This window comes from Spea bombifrons, chromosome 10, assembly GCF_027358695.1.
Source record: "Spea bombifrons isolate aSpeBom1 chromosome 10, aSpeBom1.2.pri, whole genome shotgun sequence".
NCBI classification, from domain to species: Eukaryota; Metazoa; Chordata; class Amphibia; order Anura; family Pelobatidae; genus Spea; species Spea bombifrons.
The window spans coordinates 20,584,518-20,601,924 of NC_071096.1; the positions used below are offsets into that span (position 1 = coordinate 20,584,518).

At 37.9% G+C, this 17,407-nt stretch overlaps 1 protein-coding gene across 1 annotated transcript in view; it reads right to left on the minus strand.

Moving 5' to 3' along the window:
• Positions 1-17,167, minus strand: part of POLA2 (DNA polymerase alpha 2, accessory subunit) — a 61,648-nt gene extending 44,481 nt beyond the window's left edge. Inside the window, exons 1-5 of the mRNA XM_053448705.1 lie at positions 16,941-17,167; positions 16,685-16,794; positions 15,526-15,647; positions 9,690-9,778; positions 9,286-9,343 (exon numbers count right to left, since the gene is read on the minus strand). Coding sequence (XP_053304680.1) covers positions 9,286-9,343; positions 9,690-9,778; positions 15,526-15,647; positions 16,685-16,766 — 351 coding nt within the window. The 5' untranslated portion in view covers positions 16,767-16,794; positions 16,941-17,167. The remainder of the gene's footprint in view (positions 1-9,285; positions 9,344-9,689; positions 9,779-15,525; positions 15,648-16,684; positions 16,795-16,940) is intronic.
• Between the last annotated feature and the right edge of the window lie 240 nt (positions 17,168-17,407).

The window sequence follows — 17,407 nt, forward strand, 5'->3', positions numbered from 1 at the left end:
ACATGGGGATTATGGGTGGAATATTATAGTTACACATGCTAAGGAACATATTTGACCTGTTTTTGATAAGAATATGGCTATAAATATTTTTTTACATGGGGAATATGGGTGGAATATTATAGTTACACATGCTAATGAACATATTTGACCCATTTCTGATAAAAATATGGGAGTATTATTATTTTTACATGGGGATTATAGGTTGAATATCATGGTTACAGATGCCAAGGAACAAATTTGACCTTTTTCTGACAGGAATATGGGAGTATTATAATTTTTACATGGGGATTATGGGTGGAATTAGTTACACATGCTAAGGAACATATTTGACCCGTTTCTGATAAGAATATGGGTATAATTATTTTTTACATGGGGATTATGGGTGGAATATTATAGTTACACATGCTAAAGAACACATTTGACCTGTTTTTTATAAGAATATGGCTATAAATATTTTTACATGGGGATTATGGGTGGAATATTATAGTTACACATGCTAAGGAACATATTTCACCCATTTCTGATAAGAATATGGGTATACTAATTTTTTTACATGGGGATTATGGGTGGAATATTAGAGTTACACATGCTAAGGAACATATTTCACCCATTTCTGATAAGAATATGGGTATACTATTTTTTTTACATGGGGATTATGGGTGGAATATTAGAGTTTCACATGCCAAGGAACACATTTGACACATTTCTGATAAAAATATGGGAATATTATGATTTTTACATCTGGATTATGGGTTGAAGATCATGGTTACAGATGCCAAGGAACAAATTTGGCCTTTTTCTGACAGGAATATGGGAGTATTTTTATTTTTACATGGGGATTATGGGTGGAATATTATAGTTACACATCCTAAGGAACATATTTGACCCGTTTCTGATAAGAATATGGGTATAATTATTTTTTTACATGGGGATTATGGGTGGAATATTATAGTTACACATGCTAAAGAACACATTTGACCTGTTTTTTATAAGAATATGGCTATAAATATTTTTACATGGGGATTATGGGTGGAATATTATAGTTACACATCCTAAGGAACATATTTGACCCGTTTCGGATAAGAATATGGGTATAATTATTTTTTTACATGGGGATTATGGGTGGAATATTATAGTTACACATGCTAAGGAACATATTTGACCTGTTTTTGATAAGAATATGGTTATAAATATTTTTTACATGGGGAATATGGGTGGAATATTATAGATACACATGCAAAGGAACACATTTCACCCATTTCTATTAAGAATATGGGTATACTCATTTTTTTACATGGGGATTATGGGTGGAATATTATAGTTTCACATGCCAAGGAACACATTTGACCCATTTCTGATAAGAATATGGGAATATTATTATTTTTACATGGGGATTATGGGTTGAATATCATGGTTACAGATGCCAAGGAACAAATTTGACCTTTTTCTGACAGGAATATGGGAGTATTATTATTTTTGCATGGGGATTATGGGCAGAATATCATAGTTACACATGCTAACTAACACATTTGACCCATTTCTGATAAGAATATGGGTATAATATTTTTTACATGGGGAATATGGGTGGAATATCATGGTTGCAGATGCCAAGGAACAAATTTGACCCATTTTTGATAAGAATATGGGCATTTTATTATTTTTACATGGGGATTATGGGTGGAATATTATAGTTACACATGCTAAGTAACATATTTGACCCATTTCTGATAAGTATATGAGTATAATATTTTTTTACATGGGGATTATGGGTGGAATATCATGGCTACACATACTAAGGAACATATTTGACCTGTTTCTGACAGTAATATGGGAGTAATATTATTTTTACATGGGGATCATGGGTGGAATAATATAGTTACACATGCTAAGGAACATATTTGACCTGTTTTTGATAAGAACATGGCTATAAATATTTTTTTACATGGGGATTATGGGTGGAATATCATGCTTACACATGCTAAGGAACATATTTGACCTGTTTTTGATAAGAATATGGCTATAAATATTTTTTTACATGGGGATTATGGGTGGAATATCATGGTTACACATGCTAAGGAACATATTTGACCTGTTTTTGATAAGAATATGGCTATAAATATTTTTTACGTGGTGATTATGGGTGGAATATCATGGTTACACATGCTAAGGAACACATTTGACCCGTTTCTGATAAGAATATGGGTATAATATTTTTTTTACATGGGGAATATGGGTGGAATACTATAGTTACACATGCCAAGGAACAAATTCGACCTTTTTCCGATAGGAATATGGGAGTATTATTATTTTTGCATGGGGATTATGGGCAGAATATCATAGTTACACATGCTAACTAACACATTTGACCCATTTCTGATAAGAATATGGGTATAATATTTTTTTACATGGGGAATATGGGTGGAATATCATGGCTGCAGATGCCAAGGAACAAATTTGACCCATTTTTGATAAGAATATGGGCATTTTATTATTTTTACATGGGGATTATGGGTGGAATATTATAGTTACACATGCTAAGTAACATATTTGACCCATTTCTGATAAGTATATGAGTATAATATTTTTTTACATGGGGATTATGGGTGGAATATCATGGCTACACATACTAAGGAACATATTTGACCTGTTTCTGATAACAATATGGGTATAATTATTTTTTTTTTTACATGGGGATTGTGGGTGGAATATTACAGTTACACATGCTAAGGAACACATTTGACCTTTTTCTAAAAGAATATGGCTATAAATATTTTTTTTACATGGGGATTAAAAAATAATTATACCCATATTCTTATCAAAAACAGGTCAAATGTGTTCCTTAGCATGTGTAACTATAATATTCCACCCATAATCCCCCAGTAAAAAAAAATTAATATACCCATATTCTTATCCGAAACAGGTCAAATATGTTCCTTAGCATGTGTAACCATGATATTCCACCCATAATCCCCATGTAAAAAAATAATTATACCCATATTCTTTTCAAAAACAGGTCAAATGTGTTCCTTAGCATGTGTAACTATAATATTCCACCCATAATCCCCCTGTAAAAAAATGAGTATATCCATATTCTTATCCGAAACAGGTCAAATATGTTCCTTAGCATGTGTAACTATAATATTCCACCCATAATCCCCATATAAAAATAATAATACTCCCATATTCCTGTCAGAAAAACGTCAAATTTGTTCCTTGGCATCTGTAACCATGATATTCCACCCATAATACCCATGTAAAAAAATATTTATAGCCATATTCTTTTAGAAATAGATCAAATGTGTTCCTTAGCATGTGTAACTATAATATTTCACCCACAATCCCCATGTAAAACAAATAATTATACCAATATTGTTATCAGAAACAGGTCAAATGTTCCTTAGTATGTGTAGCCATGATATTCCTCCCATAATCCCCCATGTAAAAAAATATTATACTCATATTCTTATCAGAAACGGGTCAAATATGTTACTTAGCATGTGTAACTATAATATTCCACCCATAATCCCCATGTAAAAATAATAAAATGCCCATATTCTTATCAAAAATGGGTCAAATTTGTTCCTTGGCATCTGCAACCATGATATTCCACCCATATTCCCCATGTAAAAAAAATATTATACCCATATTCTTATCAGAAATGGGTCAAATATGTTAATAAGCATGTGTAACTATAATATTCCACCCATAATCCCCATGTAAAAAAATATTATACCCATATTCTTATCAGAAATGGGTCAAATATGTTAATAAGCATGTGTAACTATAATATTCCACCCATAATCCCCCTGTAAAAATAATAATATTCCCATATTGTTTTCAGAAACAGGTCAAATGTGTTCTTTGACATGTGTAACCATGATATTCCACCCATAATCCCCATATAAAACAAAATATTATACCCATATTCTTATCAGAAATGGGCCAAATGTGTTCCGTAGCATGTGTAACCATGATATTCCACCCATAATCCCCATGTAAAAAAAATATTATACCCATATTCTTATCAGAAATGGGTCAAATGTGTTCCTTAGCCTGTGTAACTATAATATTCCACCCATAATCCCATGTAAAAATAATAATATTCCCATATTCTTATCAGAAATGGGTCAAATGTGTTCCTTAGCATGTGTAAATATGACATTCCACCCATAATCCCCATGTAAAAAAATGAGTATACCCATATCCTTATCCGAAACAGGTCAAATTTGTTCCTTGGCATCTGTAACCACGATATTCAACCCATAATCCCCATGTAAAAATAATAATATTCCCATATTCTTATCAGAAATGTGTCAAATGTGTTCCTTGGCATGTGAAACTATAATATTCCACCCATAATCCCCATGTAAAAAAATGAGTATACCCATATTCTTATCAGAAATGGGTCAAATATGTTCCTTAGCATGTATAACTATAATATTCCAACCATAATCCCCATGTAAAAAAATAATTATACCCATATTCTTATCAGAAATGGGTCAAATATGTTCCTTAGCATGTGTAACTATAATATTCCACCCATAATCCCCATGTAAAAAAATAATTATACCCATATTCTTATCAGAAATGGGTCAACATGTTACTTAGCATTTGTAACTATAATATTCCACCCATAATCCCCATGTAAAAAAATATTTATAGCCATATTCTTATCAAAAACAGGTCAAATGTGTTCCTTAGCATGTGAAACTATAATATTCCACCCATAATCCCCATATAAAAATAATAATACTCCCATATTCTTGTCAGAAATGGGTAAAATATGTTCATTAGCATGTGTAACTATAATATTCCACCCATATTCCCCATGTAAAAAAAATATTTATAGCCATATTCTTATTAAAAACAGGTCAAATATGTTCCTTAGCATGTGTAACTATAATATTCCAGCAATATTCCCCATGTAAAAAAATGAGTATACCCATATTCTTATCAGAAATGGGTCAAATGTGTTCCTTAGCATGTGTAACTATAATATTCCACCCATAATCCCCATGTAAAAAAATATTTATAGCCATATTCTTATCAGAAATGGGTCAAATATGTTCCTTAGCATGTGTAACTATAATATTCCACCCATAATCCCCATGTAAAAAAATATTTATAGCCATATTCTTATCAAAAACAGGTCAAATGTGTTCCTTAGCATGTGTAAATATAATATTCCACCCATAATCCCCATGTAAAAAATGAGTATACCCATATTCTTATCCGAAACAGGTCAAATTTGTTCCTTGGCATCTGTAACCATGATATTCAACCCATAATCCCCATGTAAAAATAATAATATTCCCATATTCTTATCAGAAATGTGTCAAATGTGTTCCTTGGCATGTATAACTATAATATTCCACCCATAATCCCCATGTAAAAAAATAATTATACCCATATTCTTATCAGAAATGGGTCAAATGTAGGGCTGCAACTAACGATTATTTTAATAATCGATTAGTTGGCCGATTATTTTTTCGATTAATCGATTAATCGGATAAAAAAAATTAATGTAAATTTTTCATTTATTTAAAATAATTTACTAAACAAATGATGTTAAATACAAACAGCAGAATAAAAAAACTTTGATAATACATTTCTTGTCTTTATTTCCCAACCAGCCCCCCAATATATGCACATTTGAGCCCAGGCTTGCTACGCTGCCTCCCAGACATGCCATGCTGCCCCCCCACATATGCCACGCTGCCTACCACAGCACTCCACGCTGCCTCCCACATATACCACACCACCTCCCAACATCTGCCACTCCACGCTGCCTCCCACATATGCCACGCCACGCTGCCTCCCACATCTGCCACTCCACGCTGCCTCCCACATCTGCCACTCCACTCTACCCCCCACATGCCACTGTGCCTGATACGCCTTATACCCCCTGAAACACCACTCCATCCTCCCCAGACATGCCACCCTGCCCTCCCCACATATGCCACGCCATGCTGCCTCCCACATCTGCCACTCCACAATGCCTCCCACATATGCCACGCTGCCTCCCACATCTGCCACTGTGCCTGATACGCCTTATATCCCCACTCCATCCTCCCCAGACATGCCACCCTGCCTCCCAGACATGCCACTTCTCTACCCCCAGATATGCCACTCTACCCCCAGATATGCCTTATACACCCTGATACACCACTCCGTCCTCCCCAGACATGCCACACTGCCCTCCCCACATATGCCTTATATACTGTATATGCCTTATACCCCCAGATATGTCACTTCACTGCCCCCAGGATTTAGATTCCCCTAAATTAACCCTAAACTCCCCATTAACCATAACTGCCCCTAAATTAACCCTTAACACCCCCTTAACCACAGCATCCCCTAAATTAACCCTAAAGACCCCATCAACCACAGCATCCCCTAAATTAACCCTAAACACACCATTAACCACAACTGCCTCAAATTAACCCCAAACACCTCATTAACCACAGCTGCTCCTAAATTAACCCTAAACACCCTATTAACATAACTGCCCCTAAATTAACCCTAAACACCCAATTAACCATAACTGCCCCTAAATTAACCCTAAACACCCCACTAACCATAACTGCCCCTAAATTAACCCCCACCTCCCCTAACTTTCAGTAGCCCAAATATTATATATATATATACACATTGTATATATATATATACCGTATTTGCTCGATTATAAGACGAGGTTTTTTCCAGAGCAAATGCTCTGAAAAATACCCCTCGTCTTATAATCGGGGTCGTCTTCTCAAACCCCCCAAAAAATGTCTGCTGGGGCCATGCTGCTTACCGGTCGCGAGCAGCGTCTCTTCTGTTAGAAGCAGGAGGACAGGAAGCTTGCAGCGTCCTCACAGAGCTCTATCTCCCCCTCCCTCCTCTGGGGGCGGGGCCAGAGAAGTTGCTCTACAGCCGGTCCCCTGCAGAAGTCTTCGAGTGAGAGATCTGCAGTTCAGGTAAGGGGGTGGGGGAGGGTTTTTGGGTAAGTATGTGTGATTAATGTGTGTTTAATGTGTGAAGTATGTGTGATTAATGGAACGAATGAGTATTTAAATGTGTTTGTGTGTGATAGCATGGATGTGTAAGGGGGGTGGGGGTTGTAGCATGGCATAGGGAGGCTGTAATCCCACTACTATCATCCCCAGGTTCCAGCATGTACTGGCTGCCTTGGCTTGATAGGAGTGTGATTGCTGTTAGCAGTTTGATATAGATATATATATCAAACTGCTAACAGCAATCACACTCCTATCAAGCCAAGGCAGCCAGTACATGCTGGGTTAAAAGGCATATCATGGGGCTGAGTGGCATATAGGAGGTTAAAATGCATTTCTGGACCTCCAGAAATGCATTTTAACCCCCTATATGCCACTCAGCCCCATGATATGCCTATATACCTCCAGAAATGCATTTTAACCCCCTATATGCCACTCAGCCCCATGATATGCCTTTTAACCCCCTATATGCCAGAGTGGCATATAGGGGTATAAGGCATCTCATGGGGCAGAGTGGCAAATAGGGGGGTATAAAGCATTTCTGGGGGCAGAGTGGCATAACTGGGGGGAGGCAGGTTGGCAAATAAAAGGAAATTTAAAAAATATATTTTTCTCAATCATAGCTTTTATTAAACATGAAAAAATAATTTACATGAATTAATATTTACTGGTAAAACTTTTTTCCTATAGGGTCGTCTTATATTCAGGCTTTTTGTTTTTTTCCTAAATTAATATTTTGATTTTGGGGGGTCGTCTTATAATCGGGGTCGTCTTATAATCGAGCAAATACGGTATATACATAATGTTTTCCTACCTTTCCTCTGTTAGTTACTTTTCCTCCTCCTCTTCGTTCTTCCTCTTGACTCTTCTTCTTCTTCTTCTGTCCTTCCGGTGCAGTAAAGAAGGTGGGCGTGGCTTCAGTGCTGTGTGCCGGGATCTGCCTTCAAATACCGACGCACAGCATCAGTTGCCGCGCGCATAGCAAGGGAGCAGGATCGGAGGTCTGTATTAACAGACCTCCCGCTCCCTTGATTGATTTTAAGCCGGTTTGGGTGAGATTTTTGATCTCCCCAACCGAGCTTGCTCCTCCAGCGGCGGACATTAATGTCCGTCTCTGGAGGAGTGCCAGCGTCACCCTGGACGGACTGCCCGCCCTCCCCCAGCTCCCCATTAGGTACTGTGCGCACAATGTTAGATCGTGTGCGCTCCCTCAAAAGCGCACAGCTTAGAGGGAACAGTGATCATGATTGAATAAAAATAGCTCACTAAGGGTAATGGGTAGAAACTCCTGTTCTTGAATGGGTTAAATAGTGTTATAGTAGTTTAGGTTGAGAAAAGACTTGAGTCCATCAAAGCTCAACCCTTTTCCTGTTCCTTGTTAACCATTGTTAATCCAAAAGAAGGCAAAAAAACAATATGTCAGCAATTTCAAATTGTGCTTTCAATGGGGGAAACAAATCCTTCTTGACTCCAAATGGCAATCAGATTTCTCCTTGGATTAACAAGCGCTAAATAAATATTAATTCCTATACTATCATACATAGCCCTCTATGTTCTGCTTCATTAAAAAAAAAGTATCCAGGCCCCTTTAAAGGCATCTAATGTATTTGCTAGCACCACCTCTTCAGACAATGAATTCCATACTTTTATTGTCCATACTGTAAAAAAAAATTCCCCTTCGCTGTCAGACTAAATTAGCGGGTGACCTGTTGTCTTTTGTAATGTTCTATTAATGAATAGGTCTTTATAGAGCCCTTTGTATGTGCCCTGTACATATTTATATAACATCATATTCCCTCTAATATGTACAAATGTAACTTTTCTAGTCTCTTGAAAACTAAAACTTCCCATTCCCCTTATTAGTTTTGTGGCCCTCCTCTAGTCCCATAATGTCTTTTTTTTAAGAAAAGGCACCCAGAATAGAACTGCATAATCAAGGTGGGGGTCTTACCAAGGACCTGTAAAGAGGCAGAATAATATCTTCCTCCCGTGAGTTAATTCTCCTTTTAATACATGCCACTGTCTTATTTGCCTTTGAGCTGCTAGCTGGCACTGTGCACTACCGCTAAGTCTATTGTCTACAATTACTCCCAAATCTTTTTCATTACATTTCCGCAAAGAAACACCATTTAAATGATACTTTGCATTTTTATTATGCCCAAAATGCATAATTTTGCATTTGTCTACATTGAATCTCATTTTTCATTTATCAGCCCAGTTACCCAATGTATCCATCTAGGTCAGCCTTTATTACCCTACTTAATTCTTGTTCTCTTTATCATACACTCACCTTGGCAGGTGTGGAATACGAATCCAGGAGGTTCTCTTCTTCAGTCTCTACCACAATACTTAGATTGTACATCAAAGATAAAACACAATTCAAATTCACAATTTCTCAAATACATGAGCATTAACGATATTTAATAGCATTACAATACATATAGAAAAATTGATCTGTGCATCATATGAATACATGTTACGCTGCTTTTTCTGCAAAAAGGTACTAAGTACCATAACAGTATACAAATATAAAAATCGAGCAAAAGGGGTGTCAAAGCCCTCTGTTTGATTATGCTCAATATTGTCGTGTAAAGCAACTTTGCCAGTTCCCTTCACTGATTCATTAACATGCTTTGTTTAAAATGTTTTTGGTCTACTAAATCTGAAAATAGGGTATGTGAATGAAAAGGATACAGCTCTTCAATAGTGTTAAAGTCTCTGTTGCCACAGTGCTTTTCTTTCTTCATATGATGCCGTGGATTCATGTTTTTTTTATTCAAAACCTGCAAATTAAATAATTAAGCCATGTTTCATAAAGTAAAACAGACTTGTTGTTAACAATATTAAAGCATCATAGCCAAATAATGAGCAAATTCACTTGAATTGGCTCTTGCCTTCCCCAAAAAGGAAAAATTGCCAGCCATGACAAAGTTTGCCTTAGGATATTCACATTATATAAGAGAGAAAGAAAAAGAAAAATCAGCAAAAGAAATATCTGGTATAATTAATTCACAAAAACAAACATACAAGTCATTGAGTAACATATGCCATTGTACACCTCTAACCTAAAGAAAATAAATGTCAGGGGTAAGTATATGCAGCATAGTTAAATTAAAACCAAAAACTCAAATAAAATGTTAATTTAACAGAGAAAGATAAACACTGGCATTTATGAGATTAAGAGATTGGAGAAAATTAACCAGGTGACAATGATGTAGTTAACGGATAAAAAGGATGGATAACTATTTACCATGGAAAGGAACGTATGACAAATATTTCTAGTCATTTTCTCATCTACATCTGCTGTTACTATTACATTTAATGACTATTATGTTATCATTAATGCTTATGTCTGAAGACCTCCCCCTTTTTATCTGTGTTTTATATTGCTAACTTTAACAAAATATATTTGAAAGAATCTGCTGTTACAATATAATCAGTACAATGCATAGATTATTGATTAAACAGTTCACTTTTTGTCCATCTCAATTATTCACTTCAAATAGAAATGCTATGTTGCCAACAAGCTCAGAAGTCACTAATCAAGGTTGAATATACATCTAGAATGAAGACTCCAATGTTTCTAGATAGGATATTCTGTGGAATTTTATCCAAAATGCCTACCTCTGAATCTGGACCTCTCTGCACACACATTTTGTTCTCTAAAGTAGCATCCTAACATATTTAACAGCAAGGAACTTAAACTCCTCTCACTTGATATCACACATGCCAAGCGAATACTCCTTTGTGACTCAAAGCTAAAAACTAATTGTCATCCCAAAAAGCAAGCCTCCTTTTCCATAAGAATTGCATAATAAAATAAATATATCAACTTATAAAATAACAATCCTGGGGCGGATCCTTTATGTGCCCCCCACCCACTTAAACAATTGATGGTGGTACAGCATAACACCTATCACTATATACTGAGGCACACATTGACAGTGGTACAGAATAACACCTATCACTATACATTGAGCCAGACATTGACAATAATGCAGCATAACCCCTATCGCTATATGCTAAGCCAAACATTGATGTGGTGTAGGCCTAACACTTCAGCACCTGGCTTAGTATAGGGATGCACCGAAATGAAAATTTCTGGACCGAAACCGAGAATTCAGCATTCACTTAGCCGAAACCAAAAATGACACCCCCACCTTTTAAAAAAAATCCCACACTTTTATTAACACACCAAAACTGGACAAAATTGTTATATATATATATATATATATATATATATATATATATATATATATATATATATATATATATATATACACACACACTATCTCACAAAGGTGATTACACCCCTCACATTTTTCTAAATATATTATATCTTTTCATGTGACAACATTGAAGAAATGGCACTCTGCCACAATGTAAAGTAGTGCGTGTACAGCCTGTATAACACTGTAAAACACAACACACAGCCATTAACGTCTTAAACTTGGGAACAAAATTGAATACACCCCTAAGTGGAAATGTCCAAATTGGGCCCAACGTGTCAATATTTTGTGTGGCCACCATTATTTTTCAGCACTGCCTTAACCATCTTGGACATGGAGTAAACCAGAGCTTCACAGGTTGACGCTAGAGTCCTCTTCCACTCCTCCATGATGACATCATGGAGCTGGTAGATGTGAGAGACCTTACACTCCCCCACCTTCCGTTTGAGGATGCCCCACAGATGCTCAATAGGGTTTATGTCTGGAGACATGCTTGGCCAGTCCATCACCTTTACCCTCAGCTTCTTTAGCAAGGCAGTGGTCGTCTTGGAGGTGTGTTATGTTGGAATACTGCCCTGCGGCCCAGTCTCCGAAGGGAGGGGGATCATGCTCTGCTTCAGTACATAGTGCATGTTGGCATCCATGCCCAGGCATACCCGGATTCTAGCATGTACTAGCTGACTTAGCATGATATGAGTAAGATTGCCAATAGCAATAACAATCCTTTCATGCCCAGATTCTAGCACTGGTTGCCTGGGCATGATAGGAGTGATTGCTGTTAGTATTGGTGTGTTAACCACACTTTTATTGAAAGTAACACACCAAAATAGGACAGATAGCGTTTATCTCCTTCATTAAACAGGTGCTCTTTCAGCCATTGTGGAAGGCCTATGTCTGGGTTTGGTCTGAGTATTGATCTCTCAAACATCAACTTGGCAGGTATCTTCCCTGTAGTTGCCTGAGGTGGTGTTTGGTACCAAAATAGGAAATCATTCACAATTTTCCCAAATGTTGTTAATGATTACTTTATAAGCCTGTACACAGCTTTCTTAAATGTGGCCACAAAAAGCTTCATCTGATAATTGGTTGTCTGATGATACAGTGCACAAGTTCATGAGTGATACCTTTTGATTTAATGAAAAGTTGCAAACTCCTTTGAAGTAAATTGTGATCTAATGTCTGAGACCAACTCCACTGCTAATCCAAAAGTTGACAAAACCTTTTGTAAAACTGATATAGTTGCAGAAGTAGTTGTTGCAGACATTGTACAAGCTTGTGAGCACGTTGAACCTGCATCCGCTACGAGCAAAATCATACATACCCCCTGGCCTGCTGCTTCATACATAATGGGCCGTTTCTTCAGCCATTACTTTTGAAATTAATGGTGTTGAACCGGTATGATGACAAGTTTGCACTAATATATTAACTGTTTTTGCCATTGGAGGCCTGGACATGACATCAGCATTTGTTTTGTCGTTATGTTGCCTATATTTGATGTCCTAAAAGTATGCATGTCAGAAGCTTCAGTGACTTGGGCGGCGCCTGGAGGCTGTATTTCCAATTATAGACGGTGGACACTAATTGCAGTGCAATATCTCATCACTTTGCTTGGATTTATGTATAATAAAGTTAGTTCCTGTTTTACCTCAATACAGAGTCCTGTTATTGGGATAAGCCTTGGTGCTGCCCTTGTCAGGGCGGTAAAGCACTGTATTGCTTTGCTTGTGTATACTACAGTGCCACCGAGGTTCCCGAAGAGCTATGATTCCTGATGTCTCCGCTAGCCTTGCCTGGCGGTTGAAGTTTTGTGTTCCCAGTGGTCATGGGGAGAAGGAAGGATCGCCTGGCGGGTGTACCCAATCGAGGTACAGGTCGTTCCAGTCACAATGCACCTCTAAAAAAAAAACCATCTCTCTGCAGTCTTTTGCGAGGTTGTTGGTGAAATTTCTTGTGTAGTGTTAAAAATAGCTGATAAGGTCCTTTGGTCAGTAACATCCCATGCAGCAGTCCTCACAAATGACCTGACTTTTTCTCGACTGGAACAATTGGCGATGCTCAGCTACTTCTCTACACCGGTAATCCGGCGCAGTCCCGCAAGGCTGCCTTCTCGCTGCTCCCTTACGGTGTCTCCTCTCCTGCATCGGCCAGGAACAAAACGGAGTCACTGTGAGGGAGCAGCGAGAAGGCAGCCTTGCGGGACTGCGCGGGAACTTCGCAGTTCAGGTAAGGAGGTGGGCGTAATTGGCCACAAATGTGGCGGGAGCGGAACACCCACATTGCGGGAGCGAGCAAAAAAAAAATCAGTGGGAGCGGGATTAAAAAAGCCGTCCTGCGCAGGGCTCTAGCACCATGTTTCAGCTGCAATTTAAATGCTGTGTCTTTAAGCTTCACAGAAGAACCATGAAAAGCAGACTTTTTTTAAAAAGGTATTAAACCTATTGCAATCCTTTTCTTTTTAGGGAAATGCATCCAAAATTGTGACCAGTGGGGGCCCACCCTATCATATACTGTATAGTTGTAACACTTTAGTAACATTTTGATTATGGCTGTGGTTTGGGAGTCTCTAGTTTTATTGGTATCAATCTACAATTCAACTTCAGGAGCATGCCATTGATCTTTATTAATAAACAATATTGCCGCTCCAGTGTCTATACCTATATTTCTGTCAATTAGCAATGCAATATTGATCCATGATGTACTTCTGCTTATTGTGCATATGTAAAAGATGTATCAGTGTATCATCCTAGTCTAAATTCTATGAATCACGTTGAAAATCCATTTTGTATGTTTCCTTCCTAGCAACTGATTTTGTTAGTGCCCTTACCCTTTAAAGTTCTACAAACATGTTTCATATGACTCTGTTTACCACAATAATGGCAATTTACGTTTCTGAATGTAAAGCAGACTAAACCTGAGCTGGGATGAACTCAAGGGAGAACTCCTAAGTGAAGGACTTTTCAAACAAAGAAGTGTTAAAAGGCAAAATAGAGAGCATCATTTTTTTGTATATTATATACTGTGGGATTTACACTTATCAGCATGCAGGATATGCAACTCTGGATTTCTTGCAAAAGGTATGCGCTCTTGGAGTAAGTTCCCCAGGGACCATAGCACAGTTGCAAATGTGAGCAGGTTCGGCGTTGAAATGCAACATTATAGATCTAAAGAGGCAACTGAAGGATATAGGCGACATGGAGAAGAGCCTACTGCTAGAGGAGGTGGAAATGGGGTTAGTTGTGCAAAGGGTAGTAATGACCACAGAGCTAAGCAGGCTTGTTTTCATCTAGGCACCCCACCCCCATATGTTTGCCAGAGGATGGTGGGGAGATCGGCTCAGAGGAGGCATTTCTGGGACAGGCTGATTCACCTAGCAGCCAGGTGAGTAGCCTTCTCCGCTGAGTGGCTAGACAGGTGCTGGTGGTAGGGGATTCAATTATAAGGAAGGTTGATAGGGTAATCTGTTGCCAGGACCCTGAATGCTGAACAGTATGCTGTCTCCAAGGTGCTCGGGTTTGAAATATTGCGGACCGGGTAGACAGATTGTTGGGAGGGGTTGGAGATGATCCAGCGGCCATAGCACACGTTGGTACAAACGACAAAAGTTAAGGGCAGTTGGGGGGGATCCTTAAAAATGATTATAGGGCACAAGGTCAGAAACGTAGGCAAAAGACATCCAAGGTAACATTCTCTGGAATATTACCGGTACCACAAGCTACATCAGGGAGACAGTGGGAACTTAGGGAGATCAATGCGTGGCTGTAAGAAAGAGGGATTTGGGTATAAACCCAGGAAAGATCCCAATTCATGCTCATTTGATTAACTCTTCTACTAAAAACACTACCTAGTTTCCCCAGAACAGTTTTTTCTTAGTTTCCATAATTGCCCATGCTGTTGCATGGTGCAGTTTATTTCAGTTGTCATGTTATTTATGTATTTAACATTCTGTAGCCAGGCACTACTATATTCCCGTCAGGAAATTAATTAGAGCATACTGTAACTCAGTAATAAAATACAAATTAGTTCTATTCATAGTTCACCTTTGACCCTATAAAAGCTACCTAGGCCATTCTAGTTAAAATAGCTTCTACATCCATTGCACCAACAATTACAACTCTTTGGATCAATTGCAGACTCAGCTTTAGATCATTTATATATTCGGGGCGTGGATTGATTATTACATCTATCATTTAATTTTAATAAACATCAATGAAGCCCCTAAATTTCTGACATAATAACTTTATCTCAAGGATCCAAATAGTTCCTCTTACAGAGTTACCTATTTTTCCAATTGCAATGTTTACCTCATGTTCCAGAAGGCTGAGGTTGCCAACTGTGAGCCGTAAACTACGGGTAGTGCTGAAAGCCATCCATTCGTTGACCATGTTTTCTTCACTCAGACGGTGAACTGAGCAGAGTTCCACCACTGTAAAGTAAAAGTCCTCACCATGAGTTTCTATAAAAAAAACAACCTTTTGACCTGCCTTAGTCAACTGCTAGGGTTGCCAAAGGGATTCAGCTAAAATACTGGACATGAGTAAGTGTCACAGAGCTATAACAAGCAATAAGGATATTTCTCTTACAGAGTGTCTTCCTACAAAGACTTTAATTAGTCAGAATGTCATTGTGCCCAAACACCTGAGACTTTAGCATTTTATGATGTTTCCTTAACCACGATTCTCTCCTTTTTAATAATATTTTTTGCACCCACACAACGAATATATTTCGGTGGAGCTTTTTTTTTTTTTTTTTAAATAACATTTTTAGATGTATAGTCCAATATTTAGTACGAATAATACATTCTAAAAAATACCTAATATTTTACTATGACCAAATACCACACAATATATTAATGTAATTGTCCTGAATTAGAAAAAACCCAACATGCACCGATTGTTCATCACTTTCAAAGCTCATTTAAACCCATGATGTGCCAGGCACCTCAATTGTTGTTATAGGGTTGAGGACCAAGTTTTCCCTCTCTCACAGATGCTCACTTGATTTTATCCCAAAAGCTGCAATGTGCTGATGTTACACATGTCTGAGGTGTAATGGGGCATATCAGGGGGTGGCATATCAGAGGGCATTATGGCATATCTGGGAGGCAGTGTGGCAAGCCTGGGCTCAAATGTGGATAAAGGGGGGGGCAGGTTGGGAAATAAAAACAAGAAAATGCATTTTTTAGAGTTTTTTTATTCTGCTGTTTTTAACACCCAGTTTGTTCTTTACATTATTTTAATTAAACGAAAAGTGTACATTTATTTTGGTATCCGATTAATAGAAAAAAAAATTGGTCAACTAATCGATTATGAAAACACTCGTTAGTTGCAGCCCTATATTTATGCATATCTTATGTGTGTTTTAATTCCCTTAATGCCCCAGCCTCTATTAATGTTGGGAGACAGTTCCATTTATCGACTACCCTCAACAGAGACATTTCATTAAGTTACACCCCTTCCTTACATTTCTCAGGGACGTCATCATCTTCAAATTGGACATCAAAGACTTTCAGCTCTTCTTCAATGCTCTTTAACGATACAGGCATTGTAACACCACGACTGGCCCAACAAAATCTATTTAGAAACAAAAAAACACCATAACTTGTTAATTGTAAGTCGGTACCCGACAGAGAGCTGAAGACTAAGTCAGAGAATCTATATATATAGATATATATAGATATATAAAACTTGGTATAAACACCTAATTAATTCACACTGACCGATTCAGATGATTTCCGCTTCCAAAGCATAGAACAGAACCGAAACGAAGAGGAGGTGACGGCAGCAATTCCAAAGACCAGTAAGATCCCGAAACTAATTCACAGAACTAACCAAAAGCGGTATCTATGAAACTGCGCTAATATATCATGTTATATGGTGACAACATGAGTTCAGTTCCGTGCGACTAGAACTTCCCGCGCTAACGAATACACCATATGCAAAACTGCAGGGCTTACGCCCAACAGACGTAGCTTCCTGATGTACATCCAATCAGTGATCCGTTACTAAGGAAGCTGTGGGTGTGTCCAAAGTGGTTAGCGATGGCGCCAGAAGGAGCGGGGAGTTTGTGAGCTAAGAATGCGTGGTTAACCTTGCGCTGTAATGCAAATAGTATAGTATTTGTTGTGGGGCACAGATACAGAGCGATAGCTCTCGCTAGTTAATACACTATTATTACAAAGTACTG